Source organism: Typopeltis vanoorti, chromosome 16 (assembly GCF_054136105.1).
Source record: "Typopeltis vanoorti isolate ZY-2024b chromosome 16, IOZ_Tvanoo_1.0, whole genome shotgun sequence".
NCBI classification, from domain to species: domain Eukaryota; kingdom Metazoa; phylum Arthropoda; class Arachnida; order Uropygi; family Thelyphonidae; genus Typopeltis; species Typopeltis vanoorti.
Window position 1 is genome coordinate 11,256,112 of NC_143564.1, and position 27,235 is coordinate 11,283,346.

At 35.7% G+C, this 27,235-nt stretch overlaps 1 protein-coding gene across 5 annotated transcripts in view; it reads right to left on the reverse strand.

The window, feature by feature from the left end:
• The window catches only part of LOC150097846 (uncharacterized), a 452,334-nt gene that overhangs the window by 354,070 nt on the left and 71,029 nt on the right, over nucleotides 1–27,235 (reverse strand). For all 5 annotated transcript variants that reach the window (XM_090406149.1, XM_090406148.1, XM_090406147.1 and 2 more), the window contains exon 2: nucleotides 20,408–20,503. In XM_090406149.1, coding sequence (XP_090262275.1) covers nucleotides 20,408–20,461 — 54 coding nt within the window. In that variant the 5' untranslated portion in view covers nucleotides 20,462–20,503. The remainder of the gene's footprint in view (nucleotides 1–20,407; nucleotides 20,504–27,235) is intronic.

Below are 27,235 nucleotides of genomic sequence, written 5' to 3' on the forward strand. Positions count from 1 at the left end.
GTCTTAGAACCTACCTTATGAAAGGGTATTATTTTGTCCTCTTTCCATTCCCTTGGAGCACTACTAGAGCTGACACTTAAAGAGCCTAGTCAGTGGCATTGCTACTTTGGACAGACTGGCCATTCTACTAAGAACAAAATCCAGGAACACCAAGATTACATGAGGTTTCTAAAATCATGGGGTTCAGACTCTGCTTCTCATGCCATCAACACTAGACATAGTTCACTGAAATCAAATGAAGATTTTGCATTGCAGGAGATTTAAATTCAATTAACTATTCCTCAAAACATACAAAACTCGTCATTGTCCTAATCTTAAACAAACTGCATGCCTATCTCCAAGTTTTGGGAAATAACTGCCACAAATTGTTTATAATTTTTTTTATAAAAAATTAATTAATAAAGAAAGAGCCATACAGCTTCATTTGGGAAACATAAGTTACATAGAAATAGTGGCTATTAAAGATCCAACTAAAACAACTCCGATACATGGATTGTATTCTCATAAGCTCTCTGGTCAAATTTCTGAACCTTTTATAGTTTCTACAAACATTCAGCTTTATATTAATGTTGGATCTTTAAAATCCACTATTTCTATGTAATTTACATCGCCAAAATGAAGCCATATAGCTCTTTCTTTATTAATTACTTTTATGCACTGACCAAGAGTATGAATGTACATTTCTTGAATGTACATTTCTCTGAGATTGGATTTCTTTGGTATTGAATGAGAGTTTTTGCTCTCTTGATGTTTCTGCCTGGTCTCTGAAGAGAACCAACATTTTGAAACAGCTGTTAGGCAAGTGAAACCTTATCAAATGCACTAATAAAAGGTGAACATATGGATGCTTGGGCAGTGGTCGGGCTCTTTTAAGTAGTGCAAGCTTAAGGCAACTTCAATGCCAAGGATTCACATAAGCTCTCTGGTGAAATTTACAAAACTTACATAGTTTCTACAAACATTCAACTTTGAAATAATATTGGTTATTCAATATCTACTATTTGTATGTAATAAAAAAATTAATTTTGAAGTAAAAAAATTATACCTGGTTCTCTGAAACTTTAATAGTGTTTCAGTTGCAGCTGAGTGAACACGAAAAGACATGTGGAAACATAGTCATGCTGTGCCACTCATTCTTGTGTTCACATTTTGAACACTGAATTTTGAACCAATTTTTTGTGCTCTCTCTCTCTCTCTCTCAATGATACACATGTAATCGAAAGCTATATCCAAGCCTGTATATAGGAGATTTTTAAAAAAAACATTGATGTAGCTGAAAAACAAGCAATTGCAATAGCAATGAAGAAAAATGGAGTAAGAATTATATATAGAAAATATGAAAAACAACTGCTAGTATCCACATACATGAACAAAGCAATCCATTTAAAATAAATCCTTTCTTTTAGGCTTATACGGTGATCCGAATGCATTTTTAAAATTATGGAGACAACTGTCGTGTTTGAATAAAAACTTTAGTTTAATATAACTAAAATCTACATTCGACGTTTCGATCTTTATGTCAATGTCATCTTCTGGAGCATACAACTATACACATGCAACAAGCTATACTACAATCACATAAAGGTATACTACAATCACAAGACCTTGACATAAAGGTCAAAACGTCGAATGTAGATTCTAGTTATATTAAACTAAAGTTTTTATTCAAACACGGTAGTTGTCTCCATAATTTTCAAAAATGCATTTAAAATAAAAGGAGTGCACTAAGGAGATACTATTTCATTCAAATTATTGAATGAAGCATTGAAATATTACCTTAGTGATTTAGATAAGTGATAAAGGGATTAACACCAATGGAAAAAAAAATAAATAAATCACTTGCAATGTGCTGATGACACTGTGGTAATAACAATCAAGAAAGAGAATAAATTATAAAGTAAATGTAGTATAAGATAAGATTGTGGAAAAACTAAAATAACGACAAATATTGGAGAAAATCAGATAACAGAAGAGCAAGTAGAAAAATATGTATACTGCAGAATAAGTATATGTGAAAAAATAAAAATAATTCACATAAGCAAAATGGCTTTTGACAAACTGAAAAAATTCCTGTATGGTAAACCTGAAAAGAGAGGCAAACTTTAATGTATCATTTCAGTTATGACATACAGATTAGACCAATAACAAAAACAATAAACTATTAGATGGACATATTAACAAGAATAATAATGTTATTTTTGAATATTTCTGCCAGAAACTAACAGGTTATCAGTGTATCAGCATAATCACAAGGAATGTTTATCCTATTTACTGAACCGTAGGCCACCACCAGATGATGAAGATTTAGGAATAGTTAGTAAGATAGAACGTGAAGGGTATGGTGTGTTCAGGAAGGATAGAGAGAAACTAATAGGGAAGGAGTGTTATTAATGATTGATAGCCAATGACTTGCAACCAAAGAGAGTAGAAGTTCAAATGTAGGCCAGTGAAAATAGCACATTTGAAAGCTATCTGGTGTGAGATTTAGGTCAGCAGAACAAAATATATAGTTGGATGCTGCTATAGACCAAGGGATGGAAAAGATGATGGAGATAGTATGCATCGGCAAATAGACTCAATGAGTGGAGGACAGGTAATTATTATGGGGGATTTCGACTATGGGAATATAGATTGGAAGGAGGAGAGGACACATGGTAGGTAGGAAATGGAATTTATGCAGTTACTATGAGATAATTACCTGAGACAGAATGTGATGGCATATACCAGCGGTTTGAGAGTGCATGATCTAGTAATTGCATCTGGGAATTTGTATATAACGAATATGACCACATTGCCACCAACCAGTGAGAGCAATCATATGGGTCTTGACCTGGGAGATTACTAAATGTGTGGTATTTTCATTTAAGATGGGGTATATGTGAAATTGCAGGGTTGGCAAGTATGACAAGCTTAGGAAATTGCTTGGATCGGTCCAACGGCATATAAAACTGCAAGGACTAAAGAAGTTGTAAAGGAGCATTTGAGGGGAGGTAATGGCAGACTGCATACCTAGAGTCAGGAGAGTAAATCAAGAGAGAATTAAATGGATGAATATCATCAAGATAGAGCTGCAAAAAAAACTGTTAATGGATATTTAAGGAGAAAGGTGACCTGTATGCACATGAACAGTGCAAGTCACAGGCCAGAAGGGTAACTAGTCTGGAAGAAAGGCAAAAGAAGATTATGAAAAGAAGTTAGCAATGCAGGCTAAAGATAAATGCAGGCTAAAGATAATCCTAAACAGTTCTTTCGATATGCTACAAGTAAAAGAAAGCATGTCAAAGGTTAGGAGGTAACTGAATCAGTTAAAATAGTAGAATTACTAAGTGAACACTTTGCAAGAGTATATCATCCAGGTGGCAATATTGCCGGAACAAGAGAGCCAAAGGCTTATATGGGAACTGAGGTAAATGAAATGAAGATGCATAGCATATTACAGAACCTTAATGTGAATACAGCTGGGGGATTGGATGGTATACCAGCTTGAGTTTTATGTGAAGGGGCAAGGGAATTTTCATTGCCCTTGACCATATTATTTAATCTAAGTATCAGCTCTAGATTAATCCCGAGGGGTTGGAAAGAGGGGAAAATGGTTTCATTGCATAAAGGAGGCTCCAAGACTGATGTAGCCAATTACTGACCAATCAGCATATCTAGAGAAGTTGGTCAAGAGCAACATATAGGAATGGATAGGAATTACATGTGGTATCCTGTCAAAGGCCTTTGCAATAATACTGATGGATTTTGCAAAGGCCTTTGACAGGATTCCACATGGAATTTGCAGCACATAGAGATGGATAGGAGGGTGGTTGATGGAGAGAGATATCATCATCACTAACCATGGGCTCACTGCCTGTTGGTGTCCGATGCCTCCTTCACTATCTTCTTCCACCTTTCTTTGTTCAGTGCATAGTGTCAGAGTTTCTGTTAACCCATTCCACACCAGTTCTTTATGTCATCGATCTCTTCTGTTTACACCATCCATAATACCAAAGATATCAGGGAGTAGTTTATTCAGGGGTAGAGTCCAAAAGAAAGCCTGGGGTATGCCACAGTCCCTGTGGCATACCAGAGGGGACTGTTCTTGGACAGCTACAGTTTAATTTGTTCATTAACAATATAGAGAAGGATATGAGAGGAACTGTTCAGATATTTGCTGCAAAAGTGATACAAAGTTGGGTAGAGCAATAGTTAATAATGATGTCAAAATTTTGCAGGATGATTTGGATAAATTGGAAGACTGGGAAAAAGAGAATGGATATCAGTTTAATGTGGCAAAGTGTAAGATTATGCATTTTGCATTTTGAGGGTGAAAAGATTATCAGCTGTATACCACATTGATGAAACAGTACTCTAGGAAATTGACGAAGCCAGAGACTTGGGAGTGTTAGTGGATAGGAAGCAAGTTTAATGGACATATAGCAAAAGTGGCTAAAGCAGCAAATCAGATCACTTGGTTACTTAAGAATACTTTGACGAGCAGAGACAAGCAGGTTATTGTTCCTCTTTGCCCAGCCTTGATAAGACTCCATCTTGACTACTGCGTGCAGATCTGGGCAGCAGGATTTCTTGGTGATAAGTAGGAGGAGATGGAGAGGATTCAGAAGTGAGTGACCAAGATGGTAGCAGGTCTATGGAATAAACCTTACGAGAACAGGTTGAAAATTTGTGGGTAACAGAAACTGGATGATAGGCAGAAAAGGGGGTGATATGAATGGGACATACAAATTACTGAGAGGTTTTTACAAGATGATTTGATGAATTTATTCAGAGGAAATTTTTCAGAACAGTTGTGGGAGAACTAGGGACCATCCACAGAAATTGAGTAAGAGTGTAGTTAGTAAAGTGTTAGAACTAGGTTTGTTGCTTGGATAGTAGTGAATGAGTGGAATAGGTTGCCAGAGTCTGTGGTGGGTGCCATGACTGTGAATGAGTTCAAAACAAAGTATGATAGATACTGCGTAAATGTTGGATAGATACTACGCAGTATCTATCCAACATTTACGCAGTATCTATTTACGCAGTATGATAGATACTGCGTAAATGTTGGATAGTTCTTGACATAATGTTCAGGGCTTCCCTCGATGAGTCTAAGGACTCCTTGGAGTTGCGGTAATAATAATAATACAGGTAATTAAAAAAACAATAAAATAAAAATTATTAAAAATGAGATTGCAATTAAAGCTAAAACTAAAATAAGATAAATTAGATAAACAAAATGACAATGCCATAGCATTATATATTAAGGGGGGGGGGGGGCAAGAAGAGAAGCACATGACATTTGACTCAATAAGCCATAATATGGCAGATCAAAACTTTGCCAATATAATATAATATACAATACAAATAAAGGAAAAGGTTCCTAAAGAGTGGAAAGAAGGTAAAATAGTACCGCTTTGCAAGTTTTCAATTACAGAACAGGCACTCTATATATGAAATTTTAGTCAAGGTATTGGAGAGATTATATATTATTATATAGAGATTATATCAAGCAATACTTAGTCTTTATTTGAGTTGTAAGTCAGCAGTTAGAATTGAAGGAAGTACAGGAAGGTGGTTTAATGTTAAATCTGGTGTGAGACAAGGATGTACATTATCCCCTCTGTTATTCATTATCTATATGGATCACATTATGAACAAAATTTAATAACAAAAGTGGTATTAAACATGATATCAAGGAGATATTAATGTCAGCTCTTTGCTTTATGCGGATGATGTTATACTGCTAAATAAATCCGCTACAAGTCTGCAAGATTCTCTGACTAAATTGAATAGCTGTTGTAATAGATATGGTATGAAGGTCAGCAATAAAAAGACAAAGACAATGAAAATAGGCAGAATCATTGAAAATGTCAACTGTGTTGTGAATGGAGAATCTGTGGAACAAGTAAAACATTTCAGCTACTTAGGCACGATTTTTACTGAAAATGGTAAATTAAATAAAGAAATAGACAACAGAATCAGCAAAGCTGGTATGGTGGGAAGTCAATTGAATAAATTCATATGGAATAAGAGAGAAATTAGTCGGAACACTAAATTAGCTGTATATATACAAGGCAGTGTTCAAATCAGTTTTAACTTATGGATCTGAGAGCTGGGTCAGAAGTAAAACACTTGACCAAAGACTAGAGACCGCAGATATGAGAGTCCTGAGAAAGATTAGAGGCATGAACAGATGGCATCAATGGCAATATCATATTAAAAATGAGGATATTAGGAAAGAACTTGACATTGTCAGCATCCAGGAATGCGTTAATAGAGCTAATCTCAGGTGGTATGGTCACTTAAATAGAATGGGCGAAGAAAGATTAGCAAAACAAGTGTTCTCTGCCCAGGTTGGCAGGAAAACGACCCAGAGGAAGACCAAGATATAGGTGGATTGATACGGTACAAAGTGCCTTAGACGATAGAAATATAAGATCTGATAATGTTGGAGTCTTGACAAGTGACAGACTGATTTGGAGGAAAATTATAGATAGGAAGTTAGTAATGATGTAATTTTTTCATGTAGTACTGTCATATCCTGTACACCCCTTGAGGGTACATGGCAGGAATTTGATGATGATGGTATTGGAGAAGTTGATTAAAAGACAGGATTGGGTTGATGGACATGGGATTTTCTATAATGGTCAGCATAACTTGGGGAAAGATGGGTCTTGTTTTTAGCAATCTATTCTTGCAGGATAAGGTGATAAGTATGATGAATAAGGGAGATTCATATACAATGATATACTTAGACTCTGCAAATACATTTGATGATTACCATATGACCGGTTGGTGTACATGAGGCAGAAGATGGGAATGAGTAATGATCTGCCAAGGTCTCAAAAAAAGAAAGGTAACAATAGTGTGCGATAGTCTGTTCTTGTTCCTGCTGTTTAACTTATTTTTTTTTTATATTTTTAGAATTAACTGGAAATTTTCAGTTGTTTGCTAATGATGTAATGTTCTATCATCAGCAAAAAACTGATAAATTATTAGAAGTATTCTTATTATTATTAGGAATATTAATTATTATTAATAAATTATTATTAATAATAATAGTAAAACAATATTAACAAAATAAAAACATCGTTTCACTAATGTACAGAACCTTATACCTCTGTGCTCAAGAGATCTAAGAATGTGTAAAAATAAATTACTATCATTAGTATTAATATAAAACCCTTGTGTCTCTGAAGTGCAGGGTGTCTATAAGTGTGTGTACTGCACTTGCAGAATGGTACTTCAGGAATTCGATAAGAATCAAGATCTGCGATAATGGACTAAAGTTTAGAGAGCACCCCCCTAAAAGTTTTAAAAGGTGTGACTGTGTTTTGCTCAAATGCATTGCCTAGTTTTTATGGACACACTGGAGAGGATTCACAGACATGTGACAACCTCAGGACTCTGGTATGTTGGTCAAGAAGGAAACAGAGAGAATGTAAATTGCAGAGTTTGGCTGAGAGGTAAAAACAAGATGATATCACAGATATTTACGTTAATAACAGAATTTTATTGGATTAATACAGAGAGGATTATAAAAAGAGCAGAAGGTAAGAGAAAGAATGAAAACCCATCCCTGGAAGTTGTGTATAAGTGTGGTGAACAGGAATGCAAGATAGTGTTTTTACATGGAGAGTGGTGAGCAAGCAGAATACATTATCAGAATGCTATGTGAATGATGAGAGCATTAAGGATGGTTTGAGCTTCAATGTGATAAATATGATGCTACTAAATGGATCTCTCATGATTAGTCTGCTGCCTGTATGGAGGTTGCTATAATAATAATTCACTGCATAATTAAAAATATTTAGTCAGATGGTTGAATTCTGGATGAATGGAGTAGTCTTCTCATACCTATTTATACAAAAAGGGAAACAGAAGCTAATGTGATAATTACAGAATAATGTTCCAGCAAATATTTCTGCAAGCATATTTCAGAAAATACAGAAAACATTTAGTAAAGAACAAACTGAGTTTAAGACAAAAAGGAGTTTTCAAGACTTAACTTTAACATAAAAAAATTTCCAGAAATTGTGGGAGTGCAATACTAATCTCTTAACATCGTAAGTTTGGTTTTTTAGTCATTTCTAGATGTGTGAACAAATTATGAAAAAAAAAAAAAAGTTACATGAGTTACATCATAGCTCTAAGAAATTATACCACCCTTCATAATGCTGGCCTCAAAAAATTCTGTCAATCTAATACCCCTTTAATCCCATGGTTAGTAAAGAGTACCCATGCAACAAACTTCATGAATAGTTAACATAATCAGTTATCATTAAAAATTCCATCACTTTAAAACATTTATATATCAACTAATTCAGACCACATGATCAGCTTAGATATACTTCATTATTTATCAATGCTCTGCTGAAAGAAACTCTTAACCTTACTGAGCCATCTCTGCCCCTTGATATATCTGAATTATTCAAATTCACTATATATGCAGGTCATTTTCCATTGAAAGAAAAAAAAAAATTAGTTAAACAAGACAGCTGTGGGTAATGCTCCCCACAGTCTGGCTACACTATGTAGATGTATGTGCTATCTGGTGTCATGACTTTAAACATGAAAATGTATATAAGCAGCCAACAATCAAAAATACATTTCATAATAATAAAAAGAACTCTCTTCTGTTCATAGGCATACAGTTACATGATCCATTCCAAAAGAACATCATCCACTATATAATTACACAGAGAGAGATTTATTCCAATAACACAGATCTTGCTACAGAATGGTTATCTTTACAACACTTTTTCAGCCAATGGCTTAAACCCCTAGAAAATAAACAAAAATAATACCTCCCCTCCTCCTCAAACCGAAACACAAGATCACAGAACAAAACTATTCTCCTATATCCAGGGAACATCTAAAAAGGTTTTTGTGATCCCCATGCTATTTTCATACATATCCAGCTGGCAACCCCTTTCTGTTCTCCAAAGGATCAGCTTCATCGCACACATCCAGGACCACATGTGCCTGCAACTTAACCTACTGTGGACAAACTGTTCTCTATTAACATCCACTCTGAAGAATGTTAAAAACTACATTTGCAATCTAGGATATTGGTACTGCAAATCAGGACTGGCAGACCATGATATGGATACCTCTTTTGAACAGGATTAAAGAGAAAGACAGTGTGCAGCACAGAAGTTGCTATAGGTCTGGGAGACTATTTTTAGAATCAGCATTGGACATGAAACACTCCATAAATCTCAAAAATTATTGCATTAATTTGCCAAAGAACAGACTATCATTCAAAGATCACATTTAGCTAACTTCACTGAATTATCTTCTTTTTTATCCTGCTCCTAGAGGACACCTTGATAAAGATAATTCCTTTTAGTTATAATTGTTTCTGCAAAAAAATGAATATTGCATGTTTTTCCTAAATTATAATTTTTGCTCAGAAGATGCTGGTTAGAAATCTAGCAAAATATTAGAAACTCACTAAGTTATTTATTTTTTTCTTCTAGAATTCTTTATAGTATGAAGAACTGTTATGAACACACAAAAATGGTGGAAAATAGATATAAACAGAGAAGTAGAATCCAAAAGTATGAAAGGCATAAAAAACTACAAATCACAGTTATCTATCAAACGATATGACTTAAATCCCTTAAGATAGTCTACTCTTGATAAAAGAATTTGTGAAGCATCAACTACCAAAGAGAGAATATAAAATTGAATAGTATTGATAACAAGATACTATATGTGTGTACCTATAACCATAAATCTTCACTAGGTCAAATATCACTATTATTATTCTCACGGGTATCTCCATCGAGTCTGGAGACTCAATATGGGAGACCCACACTAACTCTATCAGACCTCTTCTTAGACTCATTCACTGTCAGGCACAACTAATTCTGACAATCCATTCCACTATTCACCACTCTCCAAGCATCTAGTCTGCACACCCGTCACCCTTACTAACCACACACTTACACAACTTCCATGGGTGACCCCAAGTTATCTATTTGTGCTGGCCTGTTGGCCGAGTGGTTAGCGTATCCGCTCTCCAACCAAAAGGTTGCAGGTTCGAATCCTGCCGTGGGCATGGATGTTTGCGATCGTCTGTGAAAATACTGGTGGTGGTGGTCGATGGTAGATGCCATTGGTGTAGATGATAAAGACAGTTGTGTTTGGGTGGTGGAGACGGAGAGTTGTGGAGTAGCTGATCTCCCTCAATGAGTCTTTGGACTCCCTAGAGGTTAGGTTTCTCATAATAATAATAATAATTCCTTTGTGTTAACCTTCTAGTCCTCCTTTTAAACTTATACCGTATATTATCGCGTATAATGCGAAAAATTTATGGTAAAAAATACTACTTAAAGTTAGGATCCGCATATAATGCGAACTCCTAAAAAATATAACATCTTATTAGACTTGCACACACAATATATACTACCTAATGCCAATGCAACCAAATCTACTTGACCCACTCGCATTCGGCAACCAAATCTACTTGACCCACTCGCATTCGGCAACCAAGTGCGCATCGTATCTGCGCATAAAGATACTTGCATTACTGGCTTTATGCGCAGATACGATGCGTGCTCCGTCGCCGAATGATAGAGCACAGTGAGATAGATAGAGCACAATTAGGTATATCGGTTTAACCACAGTTCATTTTAAATATTATTCGTTAAACAAACCTAGCCTGAAAATGAGCCAACAGAAACGTAAACGTTCATCTTTTGAAGCAGGATTTAAATTGCGTGTCATGCAGTTTGCAGAAGCTATGAGATAATTTGGTGTAGCAGAGAGTAATGAATGGATTTTGACGCAACGACAAGATGGCATTATAATAACAAGAAATGCAATTCATTTTCGAGCTCTACAACTCAAGAATAGTAAATTCAAGGACACACCAGGTATTTCATCTTTTCTTGCTTTGCCTGGGTGGTGCAACAGATTTATGGAATGCAAAGCATTAACATTACGACACCAAACAAAAATTGTGCAGAAGTTACCAAAGCAGCTTGAAGAAAAAGTGCAGTAATTCTATAAATTTATCATAAAATTACAGAAGTGTCACGGATATGAACTTTCCCAAATTGGCAATATGGATGAGACGCCCATGTACTTTGATATGTCGGGGAATCAAACAGTAAACTCAGTTGGCGAAAAGGGTGTCTTCATAAAAATAACGGGACATGAAAAAACACATTTTACCGTTGTTCTAGCATGCATGGCACACAGAACCAAATTAAAGCCGACAGTGATATTTAAAAGGAAGAAAATTCCAAAGCATATGAAATTTCAACCAGGTGTAATTGTTCGTGCCAATCAGAGAGGTTGGATGGATGAAGGTGGTGAACAATTGTGGCTGGATCAAGCATGGAACATACGTCCAGGTAGCTTGTTACGTCAACAAAGCATGCTATTCTGGGATATGATCCGGGCACATTTAACAGAGGCAAGCAAAGAGAAAGCACGTGAGCTACGTACAGACCTAGCAGTCATACCGGGTGGTCTAACTTCCATTTTGCAGCTGCTCGGCCGTTTAAAGATCACTTACGTGAAAAATGGAGAGAATGGATGTCATCTGGTTTGGTGAAGATGACAACGGGTGGGAATTTTCAGAAGCCTGAGATCACCCTAGTCACCAGCTGGGTTAAAGAAGCATGGGATTCGATACCATCTGAAATGATTCAACGCTCAGTTCTTAAATGTGGAATAAGTAATTCAATGGATGGATCCGAAGATCGCTATATATATGAAAGCGAGGTTGACGCACAACAAAATGGAGAGCATGAAGACGATGACGACAACTGCTACACTGATGACGCAATCCCTACAGATGAATTTATAAATGAAATGTTTGATGACTCAAAAGATGAAGAATTTAAAGGATTTTGACATTTTGTTTTAAAATAAATATTTCTTTCGTTAATTCATATTGTATTTTGACATTTTGTTTTAAAATAAATATTTCTTTCATTAATTCGTATTGTATTATTTATAATGTTATGGAACAAGATTAACAGATTGCATTATACGTGGACCTGGAATTTTAGGGCTAGTTTTCAAACAAAATTTCTAGTTCGCATTATACGCGATAATATATGGTAAGTTTCTGTCATGTCTTCTCATTTCCACCTATCAACTAAACTTTGCAACACATACACCATCAACCTCACAGGTAGCATTCCACAGACCTCTCAACAGCTTGGTCACTTGTTTATGAAAATGCTTCACCACCTGCTTCCCCCGAGAAAATGACCAAAATCTGTGCACAATAATCACGATGTGGCCAAATCATAGCCTTAGAAAGAGGAATAATAACTGTCTTTAGTTATATAAATAATCTTCAGTTCTATGTTTTTTAACTTTGAAGTAATCTGTTGAATTATTTCACCAACATTTTCAATATACCCTCTGAACTTCAACTTTCTGTTTACTATTTCCTCCAAGTCAACTTCTTGTAATCCAGTACCATCAATTACACAATATGTAACTTTTCAACCTGAAACACATTATTATTATTATTATTATTACATGACACCTCCAGGGAGTCCATGGACTCATCAAGGGAGGGCATTTGCTTTAATAATAACTAATATTTACATTAAATTCACAATCATTACTCACTGCTCACAATGCCAATTTATTTAAATCATCCTACAGGATATCTTCATCACCTTTGTCAACTTATTGCCTGCCCCAGTTTTGCATCATCAGCAAACAACCAAATATCCCCCCCCCAAATCTTTCTCTATATCATTAATATACAAATCAAAGAGTAATGGCCCCAGTACAGAACCCTGAGATACTCCCCTAGTCATCCTCATTCTCTAGATTCCACTCCCCCATATACTACTCTCTGGTATCTGTCTGTCAGTCATTCCCTTATCTATGCTATCAACTTCATATCCATTCCCTTTTGCTCCAACATTTCTAATAGTTTTTCCATGTGGTATTCTGTCAAATGCCTTTGCAAAATTGTTATTGTGAATAGTCATATTTATTGTGACTAGAAGAGTTATTGTTAGAAACAGAAAAGAGAAGATGGGAAAATTCACATTTAAAAGTAGTGTGATCTAAAGAATGGATAAAGAATGATGATAATCCAGAATACCAGGAAGTAATTAATTTCCTAATTAACTGTTCCATTAAAAACAAATGAGAAGAAATCAGATGCATCAGAAACATGACTGCAGCACTATCTTGGAATATATACAAAGGCTACAAACAGATTTATATTAACAGATTTATCTGTTACAACACTACTACTGCATCAGACCACACATACGAGAACATGAATTTTATGAAATACTGCAAAAGTGATTCGAGCCTAAGGCAGTTGGAAAATAATGAATAGTTTTTTTAATATGGATAGTGACTAGAATAGTGAGATTATATTAACAAACGATGGAAAAAAGACAACTCTCCGAGAACAATGATTTCTAGAGGAAGACATCCCCAAAGTGGCATATGAGGGTGATGATGATTTATGGTTTTAATGGCACAAGGAAAGGTGCTTAAGGGTCAAAGCTGTATAACATCTCCTGATTAGGAGACCTCCACAACTCCTAATCAGGAGATGTGGAGGTCCCCTGAGAGGAGACCTCCACATAGCCTTTAAAGGAATGCAGAGAACCGACAAGGACTTCTGACATAATGTCCAATCCTCACCTTCTCGTGGTGCACCCTGTTGGGTATCTAACTGGATACTGAACAAACGAGGATGGGCTGGCAATTTGGGATTTAGCCGGCCAAATTGTATTCTTATTGGCTTAAAACCAAAATACAAAATGATGGTACAATACACAACAAAATTTCATGCCAGCTGAAGCATCACCCGGTTAAACAAGGCCCCTGTTGTTTTCGCCGGGGAACCAGGACAAACAGTGAAAAGTCAGCTACTGGAACAAATCTGAAAACACACCCCAACTCAACATCACCAGAGTTCAAGATCGGTACTATCAACAGAAGACGCCTGAATAGCAAAGAAATGGAGCTAGCTGAGGAATTAGATAAGTACCAGATCAATATAATAGGGGTGACAAACAAAAAAGACAAAAACTGGTGAGATCTTTCTGAGCAATAAACACAAAATGTTATATTCAGGTAATGACAATCAAGGAAAAGAAGGAGTAGCCATAGTAGTCAACACTAATATGAGGCTAGTATTCAACACTGGCAGGCAGTCTCAAGTAGAGTGATTTGGGCAGAACATCAGAATGGGGAACTGGACAATGAGACTTATTTGTGCCTATGGTCCCACAGAAGGTTCTACTAAGGTAGAAGTGGAGGAATTTTTTGAGGCTTTAGAGAGGGAACTTATACAATGAAAAAGGAAAAGTTGGTCCTTGTTGAAGATCGAAATAGCAGAGTAGGAAATGATTGTCAGACACAAAAATATTTTGGAAAAATTTGGAGAAAAGAGCAAAGCTAATAATAATGGCAAATACCTGTTGGATTTCTGCTCATGACATGGACTGGTTATTACTAATACAATGTTCCAACATAAAAATGAGCACAAATTCACATGGAGAGAAGTGGCAAGGAATAAGAAAAGTCTCATTGACTATGGTAATAGTGTTATTTTTGACCACACGAACTATAGGAGAGAATAAATGACTACTATTTGGGTTGGGTTTTTTTTGGTCAAATTTATTTTAAAACAAAGTTATACCAACTAGTTTCACCAACTGTGGCTGCTGGCTTCATCAGGGTAAAAGATGTATAAAAATAGTAAGAACATTTCAATGGTAAAAACTGTTAACAATAAAACCATAAAATAAACCGAACACAATTATATTTTTTATAAAAGCAGAAGAACGCGTACATCACACGCATAGTGCGTGTATGATCTTAATTCTAGTAGAAAGGCTTATACGTTGGTCATACATAACTGGTAATTAGCTTACGGAATTAACAATGCATATGAAGGATATTAATTAAAGGCAACTTTAATGAATAACTTCTATATTTCGGCAACGTCACGTTGCCATCTTCAGGAACATAAAAATATGGTTAGTGCACGCAGGCACTAACAAAAGCAAATGAGGAAGAAGGCAAGAAACTAATATTGTTCCTAAAGTCCTAATGATGCCCTCTGGCAGGCTAATTTTGTTGTCTTGGCCGTTGGGCTGAAGTTCTCATGATGCAAGTCTCTCAAATTTGGGGTAGTTTCGTGCACCCAAATTTGTTGAGGTTTGGAACGTTTTTTAGAGCTGCTGATGATTCCTTGAATAATCTTTCGTACTTAAACTTGCTGCGGTGTATTATTTTAGTTTTCTTCCAACGAATTCTATGGTGGGTATCTAAGGCATGGTCTGCCAGCCCAGAGTGGCTGTACTGGTGAAACTGGATGTAGTCTTTGTGTACTGAAATCCTGATATTTGCTGTCCTGCCTGTTTGGCCAAAGTAGGGCAATTTTCAGCTGCAAGGGACCTGGTATACACCAGGTAGGTCTAGGGAAAGTGATTGGTCTTTGGTAGAGCGGATAAGGGATGCCAACTTTTTATATGGTCTGTAACAAGAAGTAAGGTCATATTTTTTGAGGATATTGGTTATTTTCTCACAGGTGCCCTGGATGTAGGGGATGGTGATAGATTTGGTGTAATCTTTATTGTGGAGGGGGATTGTGGTTTACTGGTTTTAGTATTTTTTGGGGTTTATAGCCATTGACTAAGAAAGTGTTGTGGATGTGGTTTAGTTCAGTGGTTAGGGCCTTGTGATCTGAGCAGATTAATTTTGTCCTGTTATATAGTGTTTTTATATCAGGATTTCAGAACACAAAATATCAGGAAAGGCAGCAGGAGTAGATGATATTCGACCAGAAATGCTGAAGTATGGTGGTACAGAAGCCTTACAGTGGCTGCACTACATAGTTCAGAAGGACTGGACAGGGGGACGAATTCCCGATGATTGAGTAGAGCTCTCATAGTACTCATATATAAAAAGGGAAATAAAACGTAATGTGAGAATTACAGATATTTCCCTACTGAGTATTCCTGGAAGGATTTATGCAAGTATACTTGAGAAGAATTGTGGAAGCTTGGTGAAGAACAAGCTGGATTCAGACCAAATAGAGGATGTCAGGATCAGATATTCACTTTACAACAAACAGTTGAAAAATCATGGGAATATAACAAAGATCAGTATTTAAGTTTTGTCAATCTGGAAAAGGCATATGACAAGGTGCCAAGAGAGAAGCTATTCAATATGCTACAGTTATATGGTGTCAATGGGGTATTATATCAAGCAATACTTAGTCTTTATTTGAGTTGTAAGTCAGCAGTTAGAATTGAAGGAAGTACAGGAAGGTGGTTTAATGTTAAATCTGGTGTGAGACAAGGATGTACATTATCCCCTCTGTTATTCATTATCTATATGGATCACATTATGAACAAAAGTGGTATTAAACATGATATCAAGGAGATATTAATGTCAGTTCTCTGCTTTATGCGGATGATGTTATACTGCTAAATAAATCCGCTACAAGTCTGCAAGATTCTCTGACTAAATTGAATAGCTGTTGTAATAGATATGGTATGAAGGTCAGCAATAAAAAGACAAAGACAATGAAAATAGGCAGAATCATTGAAAATGTCAACTGTGTTGTGAATGGAGAACCTGTGGAACAAGTAAAACATTTCAGCTACTTAGGCACGAATTTTACTGAAAATGGTAAATTAAATAAAGAAATAGACAACAGAATCAGCAAAGCTGGTATGGTGGGAAGTCAATTGAATAAATTCATATGGAATAAGAGAGAAATTAGTCGGAACACTAAATTAGCTGTATACAAGGCAGTGTTCAAACCAGTTTTAACTTATGGATCTGAGAGCTGGGTCAGAAGTAAAACACTTGACCAAAGACTAGAGACCGCAGATATGAGAGTCCTGAGAAAGATTAGAGGCGTGAACAGATGGCATCAATGGCAACATCATATTAAAAATGAGGATATTAGGAAAGAACTTGACATTGTCAGCATCCAGGAATGCGTTAACAGAGCTAATCTCAGGTGGTATGGTCACTTAAACCGAATGGGTAAGGAAAGATTAGTAAAACAAGTGTTCTCTGTCAGGTTGGCAGAAAAACGACCCAGAGGAAGACCATGACAATGTGTATGTTTATATATGTATGTTTATATCTAAATATGTTTATAAGAAATCCAAATCATTGACATAGTATAGACCTTAATTTAAATAAGTAAACAGCCTGAATTATAACAATATGCATCTTTAGATATAGGTGGATTGATATGGTACAAAGTGTTTTAGACGATAGAAATATAAGATCTGATAATGTTGGAGTCTTGACAAGTAACAGACTGATTTGGAGGAATATTGTAGATAGGAAGTTAGTAATGATTTAAATTTTTCATGCAATGCAGGTAGTCCTCGGTTTTCGCTGCAGTTCTGTTCCTGAAAAAATGGGCGTAAACTGAATTGGCATAAAACGAACCCAATTTTAATGGGAGGTATGAAGTTATGTTCTGCGCAGTCAAAAAATATGCATATGAAGTATGTGTAACATTATTATATTTAAAGCTTTGATAATACATACATATATATTTGTTAAAATAAAATTATTAATAACGAAAACAAAACAAAATTATATACAAAAAATATGAAACTTCAAAAAGATATTACATATTTCTAAGTTGAAGTTCCTGATTTTGGATCACCTACATTATTTTTTTTTTAAAGTATCCAGTGTTAACTGCCTAGATTTTTTTTTCTTTCTTTAAGGAGTTCAGTGTAAGGTCGAATAGATGCGATTACACTCGTTTTTATGTTCGCACTCCGTTCCCAATTGTGGTGCATTTCGCAGAGTTCATCAGTCAATGTCTCTATGCTTGCAAGGATACACTGTAAATCGGCTGTTTTCATATCTCTCAGAGGACCTTTTTCGTTTTCTTTTTCCTACTTTGGATGTTGACCTTAATTGTTCGGCTAATTCTTTTAAGTCTTCATTGGAAAGCAGTTTATCATGGCTCTCTAAGACTTCTGTCACATCTTCAGCTGTAATATCGTACAATCCCACCTCTCGCGCAAGCTTGGTGACATCTTCAATAACATTCTCCTCTTGCTCTAACCGTGCATAAATGATGGAAGAAGTTCTCGCATTGCTCCTTTTAAACACTTTGCTGACACATCGTTCCTAGCTGCCTCGATGTTGTTAATGCCATTCAAAATATTGAATGATCGCCAATAGTCTTTAATAGTTTTTCCTGAAGTGTCCAAGACTCTTACCATTTCCATAAATGTTATACAGAGGTAATAGGCTTTGAAGATTGATATAATCCCCTGATCCATCGGTTGCAAAAGCGATGTGTTTGGGGGCATGTAAACAACCTTGACATCCAATGGCATTTTTACTTCAGCAAGGTTTTGAGGATGTCCAGGGGCATTATCTAAGAGAAGCAATGCCTTGGCTGGCAAATCATTTTCTTTACAGAAGCAAAGCATGGTAGGACAAAAATAATTTGTGTACCAATTTTTAAAAACGTCTTGTGTAACCCAAACTTTCTCGTTCCATTTCCAATAGATTGGCAGCATGGCTTTTAGACCCTTGAAGGCATGTGGTGTCTGTGAATGGTAAACCAACATTGGTTTAAGCTTCAAAGTTCTTGAGACATTTGCATCCAACAAAAGCGTAAGTCTATCTTTTGCCGCTTTAAAACCTGGAGTGGAACGTTCTTCACAGGAAATGAAGGTGTGTGATGGCAATTTTTTCCAGTAGAGTCCAGTTTCATCAACATTAAAAATGAGGATAACTTCCTTGTTGCCGCTTTAAAACCTGGAGCGGAACGTTCTTCACAGGAAATGAAGGTGTGTGATGGCAATTTTTTCCAGTAGAGTCCAGTTTCATCAACATTAAAAATGAGGATAACTTCCTTGTTCTACAGTCTTGAAATTCTTTCTTTAGAAAAGCAGCCGCTGCCGCAACATCTGCACTTGCCACCTCACCACATAATTTGACACTGTGGCACTTACTTCAAGACTTATATCTCAAGAACCAACCTTTGCTTGGTAAAAATGTTTCTTTGCCTCCATCTGTCTTTTTAAGATCCTCAAAAATTGTTTTTGCTTTCTCAGTTATAACAGCCTGCATCAGAGGAATGTTTTTCTGATTCAAGTCATCCACCCATAATGATAGTAATTTTTCCATTTTTTCATGAAGTTTACCCTTGCTATAATGTACATATTTTGCATTCAGTGCTGCCGTAGATTGTTGAGCAGACTGTTTTATTTTATCTGCATTTTTCATAATTGTAGTAACAGTCGATGGAGGTAAGTTCATACTCCTACAGACATTAGCACGTGTCTGCCCATCTTCTATTCTTTGAATCACCACCATCTTCTTTTCAAGTGCGATTGATTTCCGCACCTTCTTAACACCAAGTTCTGCTAATTTTTCTGCACTTCTATTATCAGACATGGTATGTAATTACGTACTTTATCAATTTAAATACGTATGTAGGTAAAAAAAATTAAATAGAACAATTAGGTAAATTCAACATTAAAACTAGGTTTGATACATATATGTGGTAGTAGCTTAGTAAACACGCAAACACTAGAGTGCCTGCTAGCGTTGTTTCTCAGTCAACCACACTACAGTAAGAAAGCATGCGCAGGCAACTGCCGTTATTGTAAATTAATTGTAAATTGAACCAGCGTAAACAGAGGGCTGCTGCCTGTAGTATCATATCCTGTATATCCCTTGAGGGTACATGGCAGGAATTTGATGATGATGACTAGTCTGGGTAGTCCTTTAATTTTAAGTTTAATCCTTTGTCCAAGTGTAAGCAAACAGCTTGCACGTGAAGTATCTTCATGACTGTGATACTTGTATATAGAAGCTAATGACTTCACATCAATTGCCTTAGTATCCCATAATGTAAAGCATACATCCTTTAGGGTGTGTATACTAAGGCAATTGATGTGAAGTCATTAGCTTCTATATACAAGTATCACAGTCATGAAGATACTTCACGTGCAAGCTGTTTGCTTACACTTGGACAAAGGATTAAACCAAGAATATAATTTCTTGGCATCCTTAATTTATTTTATAACGTTGTGTTTATAAGAAATCCAAATCGCCCTAAAATTTGATAAACATATGGCGTTAACATACAGGTTCCCTACTGAGACTCAATGCAAGCTGATCAATTTTATATACCATGAATATTTACATGTTCAAGATAATAAAACAGTTTTAATATGGTAAATTACACAATATCTGGCAAATCATTAGAAACTCAGTATTTTTTGATTAGTTGTATGACCTGATTTTGACAAGACACATTTGAATTTCTCATTAAGTAATTACAGACAGTTGTAATTCTGAACACTTCACCCCTTCTTCAGTGAAGAGTTCAGGCACTAGTAGTTTTACATATGAAATATGAAAAAAAAAATAATAATAATAATAATATAATAAGCTGAACACTTACAACATTATCTTTACTATCCACATTAGTATAAACATTTGTTAATGAAGGTGGCATACTGCATGAAGTAACCTCATTGAATTCAACTAGGATCCCATGCTACAAAAAAAGAGAAATGTATATTGCAGTAAATGGAAAAATATAATCATGAAAATCATTAATTCAAAACAAAAAATTGACGTAGTATTGACCTTAATTTAAATAAGTAAACAGCCTCAATTATAACAATATGCATCTTCAGATATTAAATTTACTAAGATGTTATGACTCCCATCCATGAGAGGCTGCAAACCTAATAATACATCGGTGCCTTGGGAAGGATTTTTTTTTTCTATTTTATTATTTTCTTAAACTTTTTCTGTATTTCTTTAATGCTTCATCTAGTCCAGAAACCCTGCTCTGGAAACCAAGCATGGAACGTGTTCAAGTAACTTCCAATAAGCAGTACAGTGCTTTCACATCAGGCAATGAAATTCATCTGCCACCTAAAGACAATTATAATCATACTTATGGCATGATTCGAACCCACAGCCAGCTGGTTGGAGAACAAATGTGCACATGCTATACCAGAACCAGACCGTGAAATAAGTGAAACCTCAAAAGTCTGGTTTGACACACAGCATAATATTGACAATAAATATGGCATCCTGTGGGATGAAACTCTTCTCCATAGAATTAGTTTTAAATATGAATGCTTTTTCAAAGAAAGTTCTGAAGCCCTTTTATATCAGCCTGGCCTGAATCCGAATGATTGTTTGGGAGAGTCTCATCTTATGTAAATATTAAAAATAGTTTTAAGATTATTTACTTTATTAATTTCTAGCACATGGCAACTGTTTTTAATTGGTAAACTGATTGTTGTATGTACCCTGTATTCAGTGGTGAGCTATGGAAATTTTAACAAAGGGCTCGCATCATCGAGCAAAAAAAAAAAAAAAAAAAAAGCAGTATTTCACAAAAAAACTTTTATTAATACAGCTTGTGTACATATGCCAATCAAAAAGTATGATCTAAACATGAAATATTTGCACACAATCATCTGTGTTAATTTATCTTACATAAGAAAAACATTATTTAACTATCAAAATATAATAAGAATAAAATCTTTTATAATCGCACATATGAAATAGTCCGCATTTTTTATAAACAAAATAAATTTCCTTTGTTTTGCAATAGAAATTTTTATGACAAACAATCTATAAAGAATAAATAAATATTATCTAAACACGATAATATTGAAGTACGTTATATTTCTCTTTTGTTTTTATACTTCAAGTGATAATCAATGGGCATTATTTTATAGTCCTATTTATTTATATGCGATTACCAAAAGTGAATTGTTATTTGTAAAATGGTGGTAACAGTAACTATAATATTTTATTTAATAAAATCACTTTGTTAAGTTACCGTATGAGTTTTTCGCTTAATATATTTCAAAAAAAATTTTTTTTTTGAAAAAATAAAAAAAGTAAACAAGAAGAACAAGGGGCTCACAACTTTGAGAAAAATTTAACAAAGGGATGAGACGAGCCCCTTATAGCTCACCACTGCTTGTATTCCTGTTCTTTAATTTGCTTGTTCTTTCCACACACTGATGATGTATTGTTATTTTCAGTACAAAGTATTTGTGCTTTCATTCAAGTTTATTACTGTGGTTATCATGTAATAATGTTTTTGTTGTTTTATAGTTATGCCACTGGTACCATTAAAGATTATAAAAGGAATTTTCATAGGAAAAATAGGAATCTAACCTCAGACTCCTAACAAGAAAAAAAAGAAAAATTGGGCCCTTTAGATGTCAAAAAAAAAAAATTTAATTCTTTTTAAGTCTAAAGAATAAAGAGATACTTAACGGCTAGATACCTGGGAGGAGAACTCTACATATTGGAGCTTCTGACCTAATGTCTAATCCTCACCTTCTCATGTCACACTTCAATATCTATATACTGAATGAACAAGGATGGGCTGGCAATTTGAAATTTAACCAAACTGCATTCTGTACTGGTTTAAACCAAAAGACAGTGATAGCATAACACAATACTAGGTGAGACGTCTCCCAGTTAAACAAGACCCAGTTGTTTGTCAATGAACCAGGATGAAGAGATGTTGGAAAGGATCCAACATTCCAGAGGTCAGAAACTGACTAAGGTAGTTTCTGACCTCTGGAATGTTGAGTATGAGGAAAGATTGAGAAGATGTAATTTGCAGAGTCTGGTGGAGAGAAGGAAGAGGGGAGATATGATAGAGACCTACAAGTTGGTAAGGGGTTATTATAAGATCAATGGTGGAGAAGTTCTACAGAGAATAGTGGGAGAACCAGTGGTCATCCCTGAAAACTGTATAAAGAGGGTGTAAGTAGGGGAGTGAGAGGCAGGTTTTTTTTCGTGCAGAGTTGTGAATGATTGGAATGAGTCTGGTGGAGAGAAGGAAGAGGGGAGATATGATAGAGACCTACAAGTTGGTAAGGGGTTGTTATAAGATCAATGGTGGAGAAGTTCTACAGAGAATAGTGGGAGATCAGGGGAGAACCAGAGGTCATCCCTGGAAACTGTATAAAGAGGGTGTGAGTAGGGGAGTGAGAGGCAGGTTTTTTTCGTGCAGAGTTGTGAATGATTGGAATGCCTTGCCTGAGAGTCTGGTGTCTGCAAGGAGTTTGAGTGTGTTTAAGACACGGTACGATGAGATGTGTGTGTGATAAAAGGACCTCCCAGATGAGTCTTTGACTCCATGAGGTCTTGAGAAATAATAATAATAATAATAAATAGCAAAAAAGTCAGCTACTGGAACTGATCACGCATACCATCAACATAAGAAGCATCAGTAGTAAAGAAGTGGAACTCACAGAAGAATGAGAGGTATTGCATTGTCATAACTGTTGTTATTGAAACTAAGAAGACTAAAACAGGTTAAATAATTAAATAAATAAATAAATAAATAAATCTTGAGAAATAATAATAATAATAATAATAATAAATAGCAAAAAAGTCAGCTACTGGAACTGATCACGCATACCATCAACATAAGAAGCATCAGTAGTAAAGAAGTGGAACTCACAGAAGAATGAGAGGTATTGCATTGTCATAACTGTTGTTATTGAAACTAAGAAGACTAAAACAAGTTAAATAATTAACCTTTAATTAATTGCATGGGGTCTATTTGACCCCAGCCATCATTTAAGTTTGATTTCTGACAAAACTATTGACAGATTTTTGTTGCAATTTTGAGTAGCTGAGTTTCTTGCTGTCCCTACAATGAATCAGTCGCATGCCCATCGTCAGTGCAATCAGTTGTGGAGTAAGGAGTGATTTCTGATGTTCTGACATGCGACTATGTAACAAAAAAAAAAGGTGCGCCTAATTAAGGATTAGAACACATACTATTAAATAATCATAAGATGTCATATTCCAGCAAAAGTCATCAGAGAATGGAAGGAGTAGCTGACGTATTCAACACTAAACATGAAGAACAAACAGAAGTCTGTGAATGGCAAGCAGTTTCAGGCAGAGTGATGTGGGGAAACATCAAAATAAGGAACTGGATAATGAGACTAATTTGTGCCTGTGGTCTCACAGGTAGTTCTAATAAGGAAGACATAAAAGGATTTTTCAAGATATGAACTGCCTGTGGACCCTAGGCACAAATTAGTCTAATTGTCCAGTTCCTTATTTTGTTTTCCTGTACTATGTGTTCAAAGCATGGCATCATTGTCAAGTTCATATTGGTGCCATGCTTTGAAACACATAGTACACAAAAACAAAATAAGGAATTGGGCAATGAGACTAATTTGTGCCTAGGGTCCACAGGCAGTTCTTATCTTGAAAAATTCCTACATGTCTTCCTTATTAGAACTACCTGTGGGACCATAGGCACAAATATGTCTCATTGTCCAGTTCCTTATTTTGATGTTTCTCCACATCACTCTTTATTTAAAGAGTTCAACTTGAGACTGTATGACATGGTATCTGCGAAATTTATTCTTTAGAGAGTAAAGGGATTTTGGTTGGAAAAAGAGTTGTGAAAGAGCACGCATGAAGTGTTTTGAGAGAGTGGGAGAATGGTGGGTCAAAGCAGAAGACCTAATAGAGAACATACACAAAAATGCAAGTGATGACAGAGATGGAAGATGAAAGAGAGTAAAAGCTCCAAGCATAAGAACAATAGCATGGATGATTATAATAAATTTAGTTTAATCCTTTATCCAAGTGTGAGCAAACAAAGTTTGTGCCTGAAAATATCTTCAGGACTGGGGTAAGGTAGCTGGGGTAACGTAGTACAACATCAAGCAACTCGTAGCAAAGATGGACCAAGCTAACATCACTCCTATCTCAGTATCTCCCATAATGCAAAACACATCTCCTTGTGGATATGTATAATGTTATGCATTAAGGGAAGGGCCACTACCCAGACTAGTTTCAACCTTTATTGAGGTCTCCTCAGTAGGAGCCAGGCTCAGAAGTGGAGATACCAGGCAGAAGCAATGGCAAGGTCATCTTTACCTATAGGAGTTGCCAAACGGTGTGCCACCTTTTTATTAAATTACTCTGGATTTAGAGAAAGATGTTGAAAGTTTATTTTTCACTTGGTTAGACTATAATAAATTTAGTTTAATCCTTTATCCAAGTGTGAGCAAACAAAGTTTGCACCTGAAAATATCTTCAGGACTGGGATAAGGTAGTACAACACCGGGCAACTCGTAGCAAAGGTGGACCAAGCTAACATCACTCCTATCTCAGTATCTCCCATAATGCAAAACACATATCCTTGCGGATATGCATAACATTATACATATCCGCAAGGAGATGTGTTTTGCATTATGGGAGATACTGAGATAGGAGTGATGTTAGCTTGGTCCACCTTTGCTACGAGTTGCCCGGTGTTGTACTACCTTACTCCAGTCCTGAAGATATTTTCAGGCACAAACTTTGTTTGCTCACACTTGGATAAAGGATTAAACTAAATTTATTATAGTCTAACCAAGTGAAAAATAAACTTTCATCATGGATGATTAAGAATTAAAAGTGGATTGCAATGAGACAGAGTGAGCATTTATGCAGAGTCCTTTACAGGAAAAAGTGAAAGCCTCACCCTATGAACTCCATGTCTGGCAAGTCGTACAGCCAAAGAGAAAGCAAAGAAAGAAGAGGTGCAATGGAAAGAAAGGAATGCTCAACTAAGTGAGAAAGAGTGTAAGAGAGAATTTTGCATGGCAAATCAATGAGAAGAGAAATGCATGACAAACCTGTGCTTCTGAGGAGAGAATATAATGTTAATGAAACTATTAAGATGCAAAAAGGTAATTTGAAAAGAGTGATCATTTTGGCGGGTACAAAAGGAGACAAGCAGTAAAACAAAAGCACGAGAGTGTAAAGATAGCAAGTATTACACTGGTATGAAAGAGAGAGAGATATGACTACAAATGAACCAATATGGTTTTTAATGGCATTTTTGATATAGTAATGAGTATAGAAACACATTCACAAGAATAAACAAGAATTTTATTAGTGCAATATTTCAGCCTGAAATTAACAAGCTATCATCAGTGCATCAACATGATCACAAGGTGAACTTAGAACAAAGGAATGTTATTCCTTTTTACAGAATTTAGCCATGTGCCACCATACAGGGGAATACAAAATAAGATAAGTTACCACTTATATGGTGACACAAAGGAATAATATTCCTTTGTTCTGGCTTCACCTTGTGATCATGCTGATGATGGCTTGTTAAGATCAAACTGAAATATTTGCACTAATAATATTATTATTCTTCATTCTTATGAATGTGCATTTCTAATAATCGAATCAATGCAGTGTTGTGAAGAGGAATGATGTGAAATCTGTAGATGTGGAGAATGAGTGTGATGCAGGAAAGGACTTATAAGTCTGATGGTTTGAAACTGAATGGATTTGGCATTCAGTGTCTAGAAAAAGTGCTGCTGAATAGAATGAGATTAGAAGAGCAAACTCTCAGAGAAACTAAAGCTTTAGGAGAGAATGCAGGTGAGTTAGAGTGAACAGGTACCAATGATTAAAGAAAGTGTAAGAATGCTGAATATGGCTGCAGGTAACAAATCAGAATGGCATAATGAACACAAGGTGCATGGATAGTTGTGGGCCTTAGGACCACTGAACTTTACATACCGATGGCAGGAACATTGCGAAGAAGGGGAGGGGTGGTTCCTTTAAAGATCGAAAACTATTGGAATTAGTGATATATATATATATATATATATATATATATATATATAGCTGATAGAAGATCATGTAGTTATTGGTACAAAATGCAAGGGGTATATTATTTTCAGAGGTGGGAGAAGAATAGAAAAAACAGGATGTGGGGAGGGTGGGGGGTATTGCTGATGATAATAGATGAACTACAGCCAAAAAAATACAACTTCAGCAAGAGGATCAGTGAAGGCGATGCATTTGAGCCATCTGATGCAAGATAAGGCCACACCGCACACCTGTAGTCAGAAGGATGATGCTACTCATCCACTGAATTCCCAATTACTTGGGAATTGTGCAACATCATTAATCAGAACCACAAAAAAAGTTTGTTATCCATACACTGAATTCCCACATGATTTATCTTTCTGACACTAGGTGTGCGATCTACTACCACTTCCTTCAAACACCTCTATCATTTCCTGCACTTTGGTTGATCACAACGATCACAAAGTCCTCTTCACAACACTGCATTGATTTGAATATTAGAAATGCACATTCACAAGAATAAAGAATTAATAATAATTTTATTAGTGCAAACATTTCAGCTGGATCATTTAAAGCAGTCTCCTGTTTGTCATAATTAGCCACTATGTAATTCCTCAGA